Raw genomic sequence first — 19272 nt, 5'->3', positions numbered from 1 at the left:
GCGGTTGTTGAGGGCTTGGAAGTGTTGGCTTATTTCTCCAATGTGCTCTTGCTATTCAGGTTGCCATGGTATTGCTGTTTGAAACTCTCTTCCAAAGTCCCCTAGCTACCCATCACATGTTGCAGCTGGTACTCAGTTCGGGTCTGGATATCTGTGGACTCCGCCTGCTCTATCCTCAGCAGGATATGCTGCTTTCTAGCTCAGGTGAGGTCTAGTTTTCCTTCCAGGGTTCCATCATGTGATGATACTGAGGTGAAGGCAATGATCTGTAAATGTACTAAGGTGAAGAGTGACATGGTGCTGTGGAGGAGAGGGTATCAGATTTATGTGAGTGTTGCTTTATCAGTTCCTTTATCTTTCCCAAAAGAAATGATGATAAAAGATTTTGGGCTGTTTCTTTTCTTCTGTTTCCAGTATTGAATATCCATGAGTTGAATTTTTAACCCTTGATACGTTTTTGTGTCTCAAATCACTTTAGTAGTTGTTCCTTTGCAGCAATCTTTCCCAGATTGCAGTGCCCTAAGAACCAGAGTTAGACTCGTGTGAGTTAAATATACTACATTAGTTCCCACAGATTTTCCTAAAGGTTTTAGCTGCAGAAAATCCAGCCTCCCCCTTCCACAGTTGCCCCCATCCCATTGCCTATAGGACTCAGAAGCATGGGCATCCTGTAATTGCATTGGCTGATAAGCCATCACCAAAATGTCACACTTGCTCAGAGAAGATGGTCTAAGATGGGAGACCAAGAAGATAAGGTAAACAAAAATTATATGGGTCTTTGAACTCAAATCACTAAGTCTTTAACATTAGACACCAATGTTTTCAAATAGTGGCATCTACAACTCAAGTCTGCTTTTTTCCATTTGTGAAATAGAGATAATGAAGCCTGACTTAAAGCATGTATGGAATATTATTAGTTGCTAATGCAATATAACTCTAGAGCAACAGGTGTTACATTAGCAGCAGAGTATAGAGATCACCTCTGCAGTACAGCATGGCTTGTACTATCTTCTAAGCCAAGAAGTTCTCCTGGAAGGTTTGTAAGTGACACCATCACAAATACAGGCAATCCATTTCTCTTGGAGAAAGGTACAGGCAGGCTGAAAGTGAGAGAAATGGGTTTCCTTTTCCTCAGGTAGGAAGTGAGTGAAGACCAGCTTAATCGGAGAAAAACTCTCCAGTCTCCCTGCCCCTTTTTTACATTTGAAAACAATAGGAGCAGACTGCCTTAGAAATCGGATTGCAGTTGTCTCGGCGCTATGCACGTAATACATTCATACTGATAGCTGGAGAAATGAAAGAGGACTTCAGAAATGAATAAGAAAACCATAAAATCACCAGTCATTAGGAGATGACAGGCAGCAGATCTGCTTCAATGCACTGTACCATGCACCATTATTTAGGAACATTTCGTATGAAGAGACAATTCATTTGAGCTGAGAACTGCTATGCAAGTTTGTGAATTAGATTTTTACCCTTAGCCTGAAAACTTTAAAAAATGATTATTTTAAATATTTACAGCCAGTTTCTCCATTATCTACCTGCTCTGGAGACTTATGTTCTGGCTTCTGGTTCTTATGCAACAAACGATGTAATTGAATATTGAATATGCTTATGCTTTTAAACCTCAGGAAGGAAAATGACACACCTTGCTTCTTTTTCTAACATCTCCAGTAAGAACTGCAGAGGAGCCAAATTTACCGTTTCTGGGGTTACTTACTGGACCCCAACTATGCTGACAGTAGACATGGAGAAAGGTTTGCCAGAGACATAGGGAAGAGTTGTTGCAGGAAATAGGGAAGCCACAGTTCAAGTCCTGGCAGGGAAATCAAGGTGGCTAATCAAACAATTTGCCTGGATATGTCATCTTACAATGTAGTACAAAATCTGTATTTGAGGCAGAAGGAAATAATCTAGAAAAGAAGTCCACAGATTTCCAGTTTGTGACCCTCTTCCCTGTTTTCCCTTATCTAATGAAAATTACAGAAAACATCCCTCTCCTCAGGCCAGTGTTCTTGTCCTGTCTCCCCTTCAATCCCCCAGCCGTCCCTGTGGGCATGAACACACACTGCACAAGATGTTGAAGTGCTGACTTCTAGTGTATCAGCTGCTCCATATTAACTAGCGCTGTGCACGCTCCTTTCCACAGCAAATATGAGGCAACCAACTCCTCTTTCTTTAACAGCCTACCTTAAATAATCTCAGATTTACTGTTGGGTAGAAACACGCAGCTGGTTGCCAGCATATCACCCTCAGGCCAGGTAACCAGTAGGTTACTTTGATGAAGTCTGGCTATGACAGATCTGAAAAGGACATTTGAGTGGAATGAATGACCTTGGGGTGGGTTGTTGCATGTTTTGGTCACACATATGTTTGTCTTTCACAGAAAAGCTGCCTTCTTCCTATACTTCAAAGACTGGCAAGGTGCCACCAGTGCTGGCATTAGGTGTGAGAGGGCCTAAAGCACGTAGCACCTTGCAGGATATCATCGGGACGTCTGACGTGGGGGACCGCAGTTCTATCAGTGCCGTCTACTGCAGGAGCCAAGCGGAGCGTCTCGCCTGCCTGCCCCTCTGGGACAGCCATGTGCACAGGGAGCTGTGCCTCTGGTTTGGAGGGAGGGCTGCTGATGCAGCACTGTGCGCTGCCGTCCTGGATCCCGCTTCCCTGTGCAACAACACAGCAAGGTGATGGCCCTGGATGTTTTTGAACTCTGGTTCTTCCCACAGGCAAAGTGTAGCACTGCGGCCAGGCAGGCACACAGCTGGCGTGCTTTGTCTTTACATATTGGTCTTCTGCTAAAAGGTCTCAGTGAACAAGAGTGCAGGGCGGGAGCAATCTGTCTACTTTTCTATTTCCAAACCAGTTACTACAGCCTGCAAAAGTGTGTCTCTCACAGAACTGTCTCTTCTGCAGCACACAACAGATGTGTCAAGGTGTAGGACTCTTGCAGTTGCTTCCCATCACTTGTTCCCTGGTAGGCAGGCCTGTGGTTCATACACCTGCAGCACCTGTTCCTGGGCCCTCTGTCCCAGATGGAGCTGATCAGACTGATTTGAGACCTCCTCCAGCTGTGCCTGGGGCTGGAAAAGGGCTGCAAGGTTGTGTGCCACTGAGTGGCCCTTTGCTAGAAAGCCTGATCTAGCTTTGCCCTATGTGCCTTCCATATCAGCTGATTAGAGATAAGGGGTTTCAGAAGGAAAAGGTTCTTTGGAGGATTATGACAGAAGTGTGTGAAAATGAAGGGTGGCTTATAAACTTTTAACTCACGCAATCAGCGTGAGAAATGCAATTTAGGAACTGATGGCATAGCAATAGGGTGCCAAAAAGTGCTGGGAACAAGTGAGGTTCAGGAGTTTGGAATCTTGCTCTCAGGTGGGTCTGGGTATGGCTGCAGAGGGAACTGGGCTTTTAAGCATCTATTAATCCATTGTGCAACCCAGGCCCTCTGTGTTCTGCTGTGTAGTGCTACAGGGAGGGGGACTGCAGCTCCCAAAGGCTCATTTAGACTATCTTGGACAAAAATGGATTTACCTAATGTTTTTTAATCTTAAAGTTGCTTTGTTTATAACGCTGTTAGGCTGCCAGGATGCCTGCTGTTGGCCTTACTCAGCAGAGCAGAGATGTTTGAGGGAAAGGGGTGGGGGGCAGGGAGAAAAGCTTCAGCAGCTCTGTGGAAGTGGCACTGAGCAGCCCTTGCACACCATCTGCACCTGCAGAGAGGCAGAGGGAAGGCTGCACCAGGAGCCTGGACTCTTGCACTCCTCCCCAACACTCTTACCAAACCTCTCTGCAGATTTTCCTTGATGAAGATGAGTACTTTCTACAGCACAAAACAATCACTTCCCTTCCTGACAATCTTGCAACTTCCTGGACAGAGACTCAAACCTAAGGACCCAGGAAGCACATTTAATCCTGTGTGTGTAAATGAAGGGCTCTGCTGTGCTCAGGGGTCCCTTTCCTCTGGAGGATCAGAGTGGATTGGCCTGTAGAGGGAAGGAAAGAGGCATGTGTCTTTTTTTTACTGCTGAAAGATGCCCCTGGGGTTGTTCCAGGCATAGGATCTGTGGCTTGAAGGATTTGCTTTACAGTGCTTTATGAAAAGATTTGGCTTAGGGCTTCAAGGAATTTCCACCAACCAGGAGAATATCGAACTACATCTCTCCTCTCCCTGGCTGGCATGCTTGTCACGCAGGCCTCTGTAATCACGTGGGATGCCAGCCTCACACTGGGGTTTTCAGGCCCTGGGCATCTCCTTTTAATATTGCTGAACTGAATAAATGATGCTGTGGTGAAACTACCCTGCAGAAATCTCAGACAGGGCCCTGCTACCTGCAAGTTCTGGACAGGGTTTTAAAGATCCCTTCTGACCCTGGATGCTGGGTGCAGTGTGGCACGCTGTGTCAGTGGCAGCAGGCTAGAGGTGAGGTAATCTGCAGTCCTGTTGATGCTTTCTGCAGAGTGGCAAAGTGCACCCATATAGAATTAATCTGATGCTTGTGGAGGGATTGTGTGTCAGAGTTCATTTCTGCTTGGCTGTGAACAGTGACTTTCATCATTTTTACTTTTAAGGTTTGAAAAAAATCAATTTGGAAAAGTTTCATTCTCTTTATCTATTTGTTTATATTCCTCAGGGATGCTTCTTTCCTCTTACAAAGATGATGAATTCTGCTCCTTTGGTATAACTTAGCCAGTCCAGAGTGGCACAACATTCTAAATAATGCACTTGTATTTCTCCTAATGCTGGTAATTTGGTCCACTGGGAGACAAGAATACAAACTGCAACTCAGATTGCAGTTTTCAGATTATACTTGCAAATGCCGTGGTCTCCTGGGCGTGAACAAGGAGGATGTATTCCAATCAACTCAGTGGTGGCAAGGGATGAGGCAGACAGGTTGGGATGAGGCAGGCAGGTTTGCCTGAGCAGCCTGCACTTCACAGACCTAGCCAAACTGTTTCACAGGCTGCAGTTTGCGTTGCTGTCAGTCCCTGGCTTTCAGAGCCACACCTTATGTTCGCTGTGCTGTGATTTGGGCCTTTTGGGTATGCAGAAATGTTGTAGAGGTTTCACTGGCACGAACATCTCTGCCAGACTTGATTGTGCTTGTTGCCCGACATGAACCTTTAAAACTGATTAAACTCGGGCTAAAGAACCAAAAGTGAATAGCAACTATGACGTAGCTGTGGGTAGGAAAAGCTCTGGTAATACAGCCTGACATATTTCTTGATTCCCAGATTTCTTTGCCAAGCTGGCTACTTTGCATTAGCTACTTTTAATTGAACGCAGAGAGCCTCAGGGGGAGTAATATAAAAAGATTTTCAGTCAGAGAGACCTTGATGCCGCTCATGTCACGGACAAGGGATTGAAATGGCTTTTCCAGTAAAGCAGTTTTACCAGAGAAGCTTCTGTGGCCCTGGGTTTGTTGCAGAAAGTAGGTTTGAGTCAGAACCTGGTGTAACAGCTTTTAATATTTATTGGTTTTCTTTAGCTCTCAGAGTCCTTCATCATCTAGGGCAGAAGCAGATGAAGAAAAGGTTGATTTCCAGGGCATGGTGCTGTCTCGACCTCCAGCAATGCTTGTCTCAACTACCAAAGGTCAGTGTTAGGGAATGGATCTTGAGGTTTTATGGTTCTCCTTCACTGACAATATTACCTTACTCCAGCCCACCTGTTTCAGGAAATTCTGCCTCAGTGCTGTGACCTGGCCAGTTCTAGACCCAGGAATGAATTTCTAGTGAAATACTGTTGCCTAAAATGAAGTGACAGAGGAGTGTTATCACCTCATCCTCCTCATGGGAGTAGCTGCTAGAGTCCTGTAGGCTGCTTAGATTTGACGGAAGGGTAAAAAAAGAAAAAGCAAAAAAACCACCCCATGGGAAATCTCTGCACATAGGGGCCTGTTCACCAAAGAAAGAGTCATGTGAAGACCTACCAGTGTCCTTAAACTGCATATTTGCCTGATTGGAGATTATCTACCTCTACTGGTAAAGAGTTGAATATAATCATAGTGGGTCTGCAATGGTTAAGACTTCATTCAGGGCAGGACTGACCACACAATCAGAAAGGAAAGCACTTCATGGCACTAATATTAACTGGCTATCACCTGGCTCCACCCAAATCTCTCTTTTCCCTTTGTAGGAATATTCTTCCAGCTTCTGAATTCGTACCTATCTAGCAGCAAGCTGACTGGGTTCAAGGGAAACCTGCCAAGGCACGCAGGCCTTATAGCTGGCTAAGAAGGATCTCTGTGGTAGAGGGGTGTCTGCTGTCAAAGGCCAGTGTGCTGACAATCTTCTGTAGCGGGGCCTGGCACTGCAGATCTCAGGTGCAAGTGATTTTTAGACAGTGCTATTAGAGCATTGCTGTCTGGTTTCTACTCCCACAAATGAAGATACTTTCACAGGAAAAAAAAACCAACTGAGGGGAGTGGAAGCTCAGCAGCTGTTGGGGAGAAGATGGCAGAAGGAAGGCAGGATTGTACTGACATAGAAAGAAGACACGGAAGATTATATTGCCAATGGAAATAACGTATGAGAAAAGAATGAAAGCATAAGCTGAAAAGATGAAAGGAGTGGAAAGTGACAGAGAGGGTGACAGAAAGAAAATGGAGAAGGGGGAAAGAACAAAAAGTCTCACCTTTGAGATACACTCTTTCATATAACTGGGCACGTTAACTCAGGTAGCTTGGCAGACAGCCATTGGCTCTGTTATTTGGGATTGGTATTGATGGCAGCTGGTTGCTACTGATGGAATGAGTCACATTTTCTGCCTCCTCTTCCTTTTATGGCCATTAATGATTCACATTTGATGTGGGCTGCTGAGTTACACCACACCACGTTCCATCTGTATTTGGGCTCAGGAAGTCACTGTCAAGCTTTGCTCCTCAGATAGATAACTGTATCATGACTCTCAGAAGAGAAGCTGAAAATCTAGTCTGGGAGCAGACACCCTCTGGGGTTTTAAGGAAAGGAAACGTTCACTGACCTCTTCCTTCAGGTCTCCAGCAGCTTCTCTTGGAGACAGGAAGGTATACCCATGCAGAGCATGCAGAACAAATATATTGCAACTCCTACCAGGTGTATGTGCCCCTTCTCAGTAATCAAAGTTTTACTGACCCTAGGAGGTATTCTTGTTGATTTGGGACATGCGCATATGAAAATGTTTCTTTAAAAGTGTTACCAACTAGAGAGGAACCAAAGTCTTACTCCCTGCAACCCTAAATTTTGACAGTTCACGTATAATGAATGTGGCACTAATGTCAGTCTGGCTCAAAGCCTGCAAAATCAAAGCCATCAAATAGAAATTGTAGGCAAAGAAACACTCTGTCTGTCCCATCCTTAGTAATAAACAGATGCTTTCCCTTGTTTTCTTGCTGTTGCTTTGAACTACCAGGCTGAGCCTTGGTCAGATTCTTCTGGGGACAGATATCCATATTGCAAAGTTTAGAACCAAAAGAAGCATTCACAGCTGATAGTCCTACCCCCAAAACCAAGTGTAATTGGGGCACAGAATAAAATAATTACAACCCCATTATATCACTTTGTTAGAGTTAAGAGAAATTAACAGGACAGTGTAGAGGAAACCCACATAGAAATGAGACTGAGGATTTGTCTTCAGAGCTCACTCTTGGCAGGTTATGGAGATCTGAATGTACATTGTGTACCAAAAAAAGGCTATATTAGGAATATGACAGTGTAATAATGAAGGTGATGGTAAAAGCAGAGACCCAAGGTAAGATTAGAACAAAGCAAAGACCTCCAGTAGATCAGAGGCTTCAGGGAAAAGGCTTGAGTTTGTCCTGTAGTACCGAAGATGGGGCTTAGACACTGCTCAGGGGATCTTGCAAGCTCTTTCTTCTGATCTTGCTCATAGCACGTGTTGCCACTTTGTTGACAGTGAGCTTGGGGTTCAACTTAGAGAACAGGAGTCTAAAAACTGAAGGATCTAACCCAACGTAAATTCCAGTTGCTTCCACAGCCTCATCTACTGTGTTGAGGGATACAAGGAGAGAACAAGCACCCAAACCTAGTGGATGAGAGTCAGGTAGGAGAGAGCAGGCTGATACCGTTATCGTGAGAGCCAAGGACAGGAACCTGTGAAGCCACAGATGGTACCAAACCGAAGAGGGAGATGAGGTCATGATCACAGGCTGGTCTAAAGATTCAGGAGCCCATGCCACAGGGCAAGCTCTGGGATGAAGGTTAAAGATGGGAGTAAAGAAGGGGCAAGAGGAAGCAGAAGGTAGTGCTGAACAAGATTGTAGAAGCTAGCTACGGGCTAGGACCACCAATAACAGCAGAGAGGAATGGTTGGGGTTGCTTCAGGCACTTTATAGTGGACAAATTGCCAGTTGGTCTTGCTGACCTTATTTAGTTACTCATCAGTGTGGCCAGGCTTATCAGGTCTTTGGTCCTTGTGGGAAATGACTGCTGTTGGATTGCCAGCTGTAAGGGTAACGGCCTGGCAGGGGCTGACGCACAGCTAGTGCGTGAACTGAGAGCATAGATACCTCAAAGATAGATGAGTAGCTCATAACTAGCTAGATAGACCTGATGAGACAGACTATCTGGAGTAGATGATTCATAAAGATATTACCGATGATGCCATAAGCTTTTCCATTCTAGGTTGGCCTCCGATAGCAGTCACTATGACTTGGATAGAGCAAATAAAGCGTAAAATACAGTGTCACCGTTTGGGATGCACTTCAAGTTGGAATTAGCTACTGTAAGAGTTGCCTTGTATTGATACCACAGCTTCCGTGGAAATAATATGCTGCTTTTCTTACCCTCTTTTTGATCTAGGGGACATCATTTTGATGGTGTCACCTGTGGTATCTCCTCATGCATACAGTAATGTGCTTTTGGTCTGTACTCATCGGGGGTTTGTTCTGCAAGGAATCAGACAGCTGCAGCTTTCACCCAAGCAAGCCATTGTGCTGAGCATGACAACAAGTCAGGTACTGGACAGAACACACAGCTCAGTTGTATACCTTGGGTTACCAGGTGTTCTGAAACTACTTATGCTCTGAGCTTATGGATGTGTGAGCCCACACTCTCTCTACTAGCTGGCTAGCACTGACATTCTCTGTATTCGTCAGTGGTACTCTGGTTGCTTTCAGTGCTGTTTTTTTCTTTAGTAGGAAAATCCCACCAGGCCTCAGCCTCTTACTGATAACAGAAGTGTAAATTCATAATCGGGCCACCTCCTACTAAGGCAAACATGAATTTTACCATTGATCTCAAAATAAGCAAGAGCAGGCAGTAGCCTCATAAACCAAAATAACAATTTCTGATCTGCAAATGTATATTCAGGAGTAGAGTCTTCATCTGACAGACTGATGTTTGATTATGTACTTCGCAGTCCCTCTGGGACCGCTTATGGCCTTTCAGCAAAAAGTCCCCTAGTTTAATATATTCCAGATGGGTTGCAAAAAGAGCTTCCTATTGTCAAAAATAACTTTTTTTTTTCTCTTCTCTGAAGCTCTGTCTGACATGATGATAGATTTGAGTTAGAGTGCAGCTGGCATTTTGACAAGTCAGCCTAAGGAAACAGCAATAATCATAAAGGCAAGGTTTCAGTCAAACTTAACATATGCAAGAAGTCCAGTTCTGCACTTCTTACGTGATAAATCACCCAGGAATCATATAACACTTTCTCTTACAAAGGAGTGGACCCCTTCCTTTAAATTATCATGCTTAGGGTTGTTTGCTATGTCAATCAGGAAATGCATCATTTTGCAAATTAAACTGTGTATAAAGCCCCTCTTTTCTGCTTGTTCTGGGAGCAGGCCTGAGGAATAACAGTTTTGCTGCCCATAATATTTTGTAGAATAAACATAACTTATTTACAAAATACTACAGCCCAAATAGCCAAATATTTGAAGCACGATTCTAAATGGCCATTGAAGAAGTGAACAGCAACACTATTGCTTCAACGTGCTGTTTGGAGCTTAATGTTTCTGAAAAATCATCCCTTCATTTGGGACTCGAGATCATTTTTGCATGAGTGACTTATGGTGGTACCACATATCAGCTGAGTTGTGGTTTTAGTCCAGCCCAGTTGCAGGGCAGAACATTTTTATGTTAAGCCTCTCCCCTGAGGTTTAAATTAAGTTTCTCTGTCTCATGAATAGATAATGCATGAAAACCCAGTTATTGGAAGTTACTGTGGCTCAGCTGGTGAGCTGTATCTTGTTATGTCATTGTAACTTAAATATTTGCTTGAGCCCTATAGTGATTACATCTGGATTTAGTAGTCTAATCCGACTCTCATTATTTCAGATTGCTGTATTTTGCCCTAGCAAGATTTCAAGTTCACCTGATAGTTCTGCAACAGGAGAGCTCTCTACTGAACCACGCATGCACTGTCTCATTTTGTTGCTAAGAAAGGAGAATGCTAGTCATCACATTCCTGCATTGGTAAAAGGTAATGCTTTCACTGCTCAACAACCTTGGAAAAGAAGGTTTGCATTTCCGTGCGTGTGAGCTAAACTTCAACAGTCTAACCACAGCTGTTACATTGCAGGGAATATTTATGGACAATATCAGGGCCTGATAGTTTTGCCATCTGTATCTCCAGACCAACATGTAAATCGGTCACTACTATATATCCAGCAGAGCAGATTGATCTTTGTCAGTTGTTTGATCTTTAGCACTGGAGTCCTCTTGAACTTAGAATCATAGAGTAATTCGTGTTGGAAGGGACCTCAGAGGTTTCTCATCCAACATCCTGCTCAATGAATTCAGATCAGGATGCTCAGGACTTTTTTCAGTCAGGTCTTGAAAATCTGCAAGGACAGAGATAACCCCACCTCTCTGGGCCTTTGTTCCAATGTTTGACCATCCTTAGGGGGAATTGTTTTTCCTATATGTCAGGTTGGAACCTCCTCTGTTTGAATTTGTGAGCCTGGTGTCTTGGCTTCCCGCTGTACACCTCCATAATGGGCAATAACCTCCTCTTCAGATTCTCACTGCACAGAGAGGTAGGGTAGCAAAAACACGTATGTGCCACGGAGCCTGAGGATAGCATCTGATCCTGTCAACCTCAGCCCCGAGTTCTGCATGCTTGTGACTTCCAAGCATCTGAACTGTAACTTGTTTTACATGTAGGGACTGCCAAAAACCAGACAAGTGGCTGCCCCAAATCCTCTTACTTGAGTCAGTATCTGTCTGAGACTCTGGTTCAGGAAAAGCGTTATTTGGTTTTCTTAAGGATGAGGTGAAATTGGTCTCAAGTGGGGAAGATCACAGGCAACAGCAGTGATCAGTGCAGAACAAAGAACCTGCTCTGCCTGCTTCTTCCTGCTCTGACAGCCGGCATGTTGCCTGCAGCAGGAGAGTCCATTCCTGCATCTGTTTTGCTGCAACCTCCCCTTCAGACACCCCTGCTGAGAGAAGAGGGTCACTGTTGCTGACCCCTCCATTAACACCACCACAAACAGCTCGTGGTGGAGACATTCATCCACTGCCCGGCTGCTTCCTTTAATCTATCCACAATAGAAAAGAACATTTAGAGGTTTAGAAAAAAAATGATAATTCAAAAAGTCCTCTGCTTTTTCTCCTGAGACTATCACAGAATGTTCTGAAAACACATACAGACACAGTGGATTAATCATGGCAGACTAATTACAGCACCATGTCACCTGCTGCCTGTAGACCCAAGGAAAGTTGCTCATTAAAGTAGTTCAGTTTCTGCTGCTTTTCTCACAGAGTGCCACAGATGATGTTTACAGTGTTCATGTTTTGCATGGGGAAATTTCCACTAGAAATATATGTGGGCACTGGAACAAAGGATATTCCAGAAAATAAAGTGTTTTCCCTCATTGTAGAGAACTCGTTTGTGGTTTTTTTCCTTTGTTTGTAGACAGATTTTGCAAAGGCCTCTTTCCAGGTGTTCTGTGTCTGCTTCATAACTGATCCAGAGAGATACCCCGTTTCCTGTTCCAGAGCCCCGGAGAGGGGAAGCTGAGATTCTTGCCACATAAGCTTTGGTTTGGCCTCTAGGAACTGTAGAATAGCACTAGGATTTGAGTAGGGTAAATACAACAATAAGAAGTTTTGCATTTGTAATCAATACCCCTGAAAAGCAATTACTCCTTCAACATCTTGAACACTGTTCAGTTTTCAAAGCAAGGAAAAGTTCAACAATCATTCCTGAAATACAGCAGATAGATAGGTGTCTTTGGGAAATGAACCTCTGTCTTGAGGATCAAACACCATAAATTTTTGTCCAAGCTTTACTTTTTGCTGTGCATTGAGTTTGAATAAACAGCAGGTAATGCTGCTGTGGCAGTGATGGTGCATTTTTTGGTTACTCATGCCACCTGAATTTTGAAAAGCAGATAGGTGATTGTCAGTGGTACGTTTGATGTCTGAGGTTTGCCATGAGCCTCTAGTGCTAATAGTCCATTTCCCATGCTACACTACAGTAAATTTTTGTCAGGCTTGTATGGTAGAAAGCAATCAAATGTATACAAAGTAATAAAACTGTGGTCTGAAATATTATTACAGAAGGCTGAACTAATTGTTGTGGAAGTGTGCTGTATGCCAGTACCTTAACGCACTGCCTGTGTGTAGCCCAGCCTTTTGGAGAAAGAGCAGGGGCTGAGAGATTGCTAATTTCAAGCACTTAGTGTCTGTAAAAGTGGCGTGGAATTGGATATTTTCCAGACTGGGAGTTACATGTGCAGAACACGATGTTTCTGTTCAAGTCTGTAATCCTAGCAACACCTCTGTGGATGTGTGGTGCTGCGTAGGATGCAGGGCACTGGCCTTGCACCTTGAGGGCCTGGACTCAAGCACTGGGCTCAAGATTTGTGACTCCTCTTCCTTGTGGACACCAACTTATTTAAGACACTTACTATAATTCAAGAGCTGTGTAGCACCTGCTGTGCATTTGTTCCACGTTTCAGTTCACAGCAGAAGTTAGAAGGTAATAGGAACTGGGGTGCTGGTCACAATGTGGAGATGTCTCGGAGAAAGCTCAGTTTTCAACAGCTACTTGCCCCACTGTAAGTGAACATCATTTGGGAGAGAAGGGATGATTAAGCTGTGTTTCATGTCTCTTAGGTAAGCTCAGCCTGACCCACGTTAATGTCTCTGTAATGTGACTGTGGTCAGATGAATCAAAACATTTGATAAGAAGGGTGTTTTCATGTTAGACTGCACCAGAGCTGTGTATTCTTCACATTTTCTTTTGTTCTGTGCACAGGACTGATGAATGAACTGGCAAAGCAAGGCCTCCTTGGCAACGGGCAGAGCAGCCTGCCTGCCACCGCTGGGCTGGACCCCTCTGCGTGTTTTCATGTGACTCCTTACACTGAGACTTTGCTGCACACACTAGGTAGGTCAAAGCTATGGGAAATGCATCGTTCTGGCTTTGGTCAGGTCTGACGACCTTATTAGGGGATTTTCCTGAATCAGAACATTATGAATATGCTTGTCTATAATAACTCATTTAGTGTTCTGCTGTCCGTCAGTCGTAGTAGCTCTCATTGGATGTCTTCTGTTGCTGGGTAATGAATGTAAGAATCAATAGAAAAACGAAATGAAAATACCTCTTTAATGTAAATTTTAAAATGGGTGGAAAAATAAATTATTTAAATGTGACATGATAATAACCAGTTAAGCCTTAAACCTTCCATAATTGAAAGATTAATATTCAATCAATACATATTTATTGCCACAGTTTCAAAAGAAGTCAAAATATTAAAATGAGATAAATTGGTGGTTAAGTGTGTAAAGCAGAATTTGCTGAAGTGATAATGTTGGCAGCTGTAGTTCTTCCATAGGTGCAGAGAAGGTACTTTCTCATTTCACTTTACTCAGGTGTTCTTAATTTCAGTTTATACAGTTGGATTCACTTCAGTAACTCCTTCATTCAAAGTGGGAAGTTGTTAGGACTTGAAAAAGCAAGTAAATGTGTTTTCTGTTATAAATCTATGACTCAAATGGGTAGGAGAGTCTTCAACCTACTAGTTCTGTACACTTGGAGGTCACAGTAATCGGATGTTTAGTTCACTAACTACAGGTAGCGTTTTCTTATGTATTTAGCAGGTTAATATAGTTTTATTTAACTAATTAAATGATTCTACATTTTGGATATCAGGAGTTTTAATTGAAGTATATTACTCTCCAAACCAAATTCACACTAAGTCATAAGGAAAAATAATAATCAAATGCACGTCATTCACCACTTTCTAGCATTCTGAAATGTTAAGATGTAGGAATAACTAAATGAATACATGTTAATCTATACAATTGCTTAAATAATCATGTAGTGAAACAGTATGGAATCAAACACAGATTTCTGAGGGGCTGGGGATTCTGCAGGCTATACTGTTCCCAGTAGGACTGTGGACATATGTGTGGTGTTATAACAGTCCCCAGTTAGCCATCAACTGTATGCCGTGTAATCTCCTAGAAAGCAAAATGAAGTATCAATTTAATGTGAAGTCAGTCATTAGTTATCAATCTGAAATTGATGCCTTAAATCATCTTAGTATAGATCTATCAACTTTGCTTAGTGGTGTGAATAAGGATATCAAAATTACCATTGAATAAGAGTTGCTTTACGTGGCAAAAAGTAATTCCAGTTAAGGAGTGTGACTAATTAGTAAGGATTTGCTATGATACTGCTCCTCACGCATGATTCTTTCTGGCCATGCTGAGCTGTAGTGTGAGGAGGAGTAAGGCACTGGCCTTTGCTCAGTTGAGAATTAGTCAATTCCTTCACACTAAAAAAGACTTGAGAATTGTTTTCGTGGGGTAACTAGTTTTGTTTTGATGATCTCTCTGGGTAGGAGGAAACCTTAGTGCTGTGCCAGAGCCCCGTAACATTCCTCTGGATCTTTTCTGCAATCGAACATATGCTTCTGAGCCTGAAATGGAGCAAGTTGTCATGCTGACAGTGGTTGGAATGGACACTATGAAGAGTGCCGGAGAGCTCCTTCACCAGATCCTTCTTCCTGGGTCCAATAATCAATCTTGGAGCGCAGGTGATCCCAGCTCTTGGGGAGGGCTGTAGAAGTTGGTCAGGAAAGTTTATCCTGTCTAGCTATTTTTATCATAGCAGGAACATTATGAAAAATGTGGTGAAAGCAGCCTCAGGAAGGAGGACAGGTTTCTTTGCTTATCTGCCTGAAGAACTAAAGAATTTATCATGGCTAGTTAGTCATGAGCCAGGCCACTTTTCATATTGCAGACAGCTCAGGTGGGCATAATTTTCTTCAGAGAGTGTCAAATTAGTTCAAAGATGTGCTTAGGCTTAGTAAGCCTTTTATGTAATCCAGAGCATTGTTTCTCCCTAAGTACTGGGTGATAAAGCAGCTGTGTAACTGGGGCTCAGCCACAGGAATTCAGAAGTCACAAACGCTGCTCTGTCCGCTGACATCCTTTGTGATCAGAAGCAAGACTCTTCACTGCTTCACACTTCGTTTCCTCATGGGCACGGGAGGAATAATGGCAATCCCCAGCATTAAATGCTTACAAATGCATGAGGAGTGCTGCCAAGTGCTAAGCAGGATGATGATTTTATATAATTTGATGATACAGATTTCTTTGAAGTGTAATAATACAGGAAGGGTACTAACAAAGGGCAGAAGTCTGGAACCCTGTTTTATGCTGTGTTATATCCTACTCTCTTGAAACAATGCTATGGAGTAAGTTCTGTGTCATGGTAGGTGAGGAAGAGATTCTAGCTGACAGAAACTTCCAGCAACATACATTCATGGGTTAAGCCCCTAAATATCTTCCTACATTGGAAGTAAGACTACTTTACAAACACAACAACATTTAAACTACTTTAAAGACAAGTCAGCATTAAATTGTAGCTTATTACTATAATGCATGTAGTTTAAAATGGAATGTTATGAGTGGTGGTAAAGGATCTATAATTACGGCTTGTACTGTGTCTAAACCATGTTGTTATCAGTGTGTTATCAGTGTTTCCCTTTCAACTCTTCTCCATTAGCTGTGTTCTCTAATCAAATCATGACACCTAATCTCTGTGGCTCCCTGTTGATTTCCCAGATAGCCCATTTTTTGTTTTCACTGTAATGTAATTTCCTAGCATTTGCATCTTGTGGTTTTTCCCAGTATATTTCTATATCTGCATTACAGTCCATTTTGGATGCAACAGGGGGCAAAGCCAAAGCAGTTTTGGAACTTGTCTAGTAAAAAAATCAATGTGAATTTAGAACACTTGTCTCTGAAAGAAAGCACAGCTTCTATGAAACATGTGCTGTTAACTGATGCTAAACACCTTTCTCTTGACTTACACAGAAGGACCTGATTTGGGATTTGAGCTCCTAGGTCTCAAGTGGTTGCCCCATCTCACTCGACATCAGGCCAGAGAAATAACCCCTTTTGAGGTTGGAGATACTTCCTGGCGAAGAAGCCTGGATATACTAATGTCAAACCCAGTCCTTGTGTGTGCATTACGGCGGATCAATGCCTTCAAAGTTCTTGCAGATGCATTGAAGAGATTAACGCAGTGCAGGGAGAAGCTAAGCAAAAGTGGCAGTCAGCTACAGACAGTAATGGCCATGACCCCAGAGGTGACATTCAGACAAGCCATCCTCTTCTTCACAGAGACAGATTTTGTTACTGGTAAGTTTATAACGTCCTCAGGTATAAGGTGTTTGTGAATTTATTGAACTTGGACAAAGGAATCCATTGCTATGGGTTTTTCTCAGGCATAGAAAAACGTAATAATTTGGGGTTAAATTCTGTGCTTGGCTGAATAATGATGAGGGATATTAAATCAGCAGGACCCAGTTGAGGTCATCTACAAGTTGGCCTATTAATTTAATGTGGCTGTGCATGGCCTGGTGCCCTTTCTGAAGATCTCAAGGTACTCCATAAATACTAAATAGATATTACAGCAGTTGGCATGATCAGTAAATAATACTATGCATTTTGCCTCCAAAGAAACTGGGAAACAGAGACCAAGATCTATCCCACCTAAATGTGGGCACCTAATTGCTGTGCCTAGTTTGTTGAGGCTGGATGCCCCAATCTTGTTCCTCTACTCAGGGAGACAAAGGTACTACCAATCTGCAAGAGCTGAAGAAACCAGGTTTCTTGAGAATTTCTTTTTATCCTCGACGAGAATGAAGAGTTCATGAGGAACAGAGACCTTTGCTGTCAAAACCTTCTCAGACTTCAGTGATATATGCTAGCATTAATCTTTCAGCACAGTAAACCTGCTGGTTTCCTCCTGTAGCAAGAAATGTATAGCCACGCCTCTTTAAACTAAATCACTGTGCAGACTATGGTGTTATTGATATTGGATGCTTTGGAGCAGCAGACTATGAGCTCCCACTGTTTTCTTCTAATGTGAAATATATTGGCATATCACCTCCATTCTTGGGGAAGCCTCATACCTAAAGATAAACAGTTCTGAGCCTGACGAGTTCTGATTATTCAGACACAGAGATAAATCAAGGTTGTGGTAACACTGTGTATCAACTGAGGAGGAGTGACGCAGTTCCATAAGTGCATTCATGCTTTGTAATTTATAGCTGTTCCCCTATCTTTTCGCAGGGAAGAAAGGTCCTTTGTTGTCAACACAAACTTAGATGCTTGTGTCAAAAACGCGGTGCTTATGTAGTGCGGAGTAACAAATTGGCTTTACTGAACAGAAAGAAGAAAATGTGATGGTGTTGGGAAAAAGATACTCACAAAAAGTTAGATTTGACAGTGAACTATGTGGGTGTTTTATGTGAGACTGGAGACCAAGAAGAGGAGGCCTTCAAAAAAGAAGGCATCAGACACCCAAGTTAGTGTATAAAACTGTAAGAATTCATGCATTGCTGCCCTTCATTGAAGTTATCTTGAGACCAAAAAGCAGGATAAGAGGAAAGCAGAACTGAGAGATCAGTTTATTGAGGGAGGTTGTAATCACAGTGCCAGCCTTTCCCACCGAAGCTATTGTCCAGAACAAAGAACATAGCTGAAGCATGACTTCAGCATCCTGCACTCTCTCTTTTATGAGGTTGTTACATTTTTCCTCCTGTTTTTGTTGTTGTGGGAGGAATGGAGGGGTCTTTGTGCTAGAGAACAGCTCTTCAGTATTTTGCAGCTGGTAAAACATCTGCCCCCTGCTAAATAACATCACCTTTGTCACCCCACCCCCCCACCCCCCCCCCAAACCAGTGAAGGTCCCCCATCTGTGAATCCATAAAAATACATCTCCTTCCTTTTCCAGATGCAGAACACCGCCCTGCTATGAAATACCTGCCACCACCTGGCAAGAGGTCCAGGGCTGAAGGTAAGACCAGAAGTATGCATCAGTTGCCTCTTGGATAAAAACAAATAATTTCATACTCTTAAAATAGATTGAAGAAAACTATAACGCTATGTCCTCTGTCAGAGTCATGAAAATGGGATTAGTAAACCTTTGGTTAGACATCATAATCCCAGGCAATTAGGAAGAAAAGTCCAGATGGGTCCACTTGGTATTCAGGGAAGGTGATAGTATTGCCAGATCACCTTTCTTCTACGCAGTCCTTCTGAGCATGCCTGGATGACCTGTCTAGGACTGGTGTGGAATGTAGGCTAGAGGAGTAGTTAACGTCGGCTCTTTAGTAGCCCTTTTCAGATGTATATCTCAAGATGAGTTTCATTATGTTTTACAGAGGGATTATTGAAGCGTAGAGAGGTGAAATGTGTTGATCACCACTGCCTGACAAGTGGGTGACAGAAATTAGAGCAGAATGCACATTTCCTAAGTTTCAGACAGGGACTCTGTCATTTGCATTACAGTGCTATCCAAGTCACCATGGAACTCTCAGATCCTAGAAGTTCTTTCAAATAACCCCAATACTTACGAAAAAAAAGTGGTACTGTGAGGATGTGAGCTAAAAAGTCATGAGGCGAGGATCTCGGAGCTAGTTCCACCCTCTATATGTACTCTTATTACTCCATCAAAATAAAAGACAGACATGTGGAAAGAGAAAATGGTTTCATTAAAAGAAAAGGACACTTTGGCTAGATACCTTCCAGACACACTGACCTGCGAAACAGAAATACATGGATTTCAGACAGTAATAAATACAAAAGAATAGTGATCTCATTTTGATTAACAGATTTTTAGTTTTCTGTTATCTACCTTGCATGTCACACTGGTTAAACTTGCCAATCACTGGAAAAGGAAGTCCTTTATCAATCTGATGCAAGCTTCTCCTGATTGCATCCCAGTCGTAGATAACTTCTCAATTCACATATGCCTTGAAGTGCCTTAAATTTTCTTCACCTCTCCAAATCACTTCA

General features: G+C 42.9%; 1 protein-coding gene across 6 annotated transcripts in view; it reads left to right on the top strand.

The window, feature by feature from the left end:
* The window catches only part of DNAAF8 (dynein axonemal assembly factor 8), a 94653-nt gene that overhangs the window by 49400 nt on the left and 25981 nt on the right, over window positions 1-19272 (top strand). For all 6 annotated transcript variants that reach the window (XM_074885891.1, XM_074885889.1, XM_074885888.1 and 3 more), the window contains 9 exons: window positions 60-204; window positions 2387-2687; window positions 5490-5596; window positions 8803-8957; window positions 10282-10426; window positions 13211-13342; window positions 14802-14996; window positions 16282-16608; window positions 18209-18271. In XM_074885891.1, coding sequence (XP_074741992.1) covers window positions 60-204; window positions 2387-2687; window positions 5490-5596; window positions 8803-8957; window positions 10282-10426; window positions 13211-13342; window positions 14802-14996; window positions 16282-16608; window positions 18209-18271 — 1570 coding nt within the window. The remainder of the gene's footprint in view (window positions 1-59; window positions 205-2386; window positions 2688-5489; window positions 5597-8802; window positions 8958-10281; window positions 10427-13210; window positions 13343-14801; window positions 14997-16281; window positions 16609-18208; window positions 18272-19272) is intronic.

The sequence above is a fragment of the Strix uralensis genome, chromosome 16 (genome assembly GCF_047716275.1).
Source record: "Strix uralensis isolate ZFMK-TIS-50842 chromosome 16, bStrUra1, whole genome shotgun sequence".
NCBI classification, from domain to species: domain Eukaryota; kingdom Metazoa; phylum Chordata; class Aves; order Strigiformes; family Strigidae; genus Strix; species Strix uralensis.
This window is presented reverse-complemented; position numbering and strand designations above follow the sequence as displayed.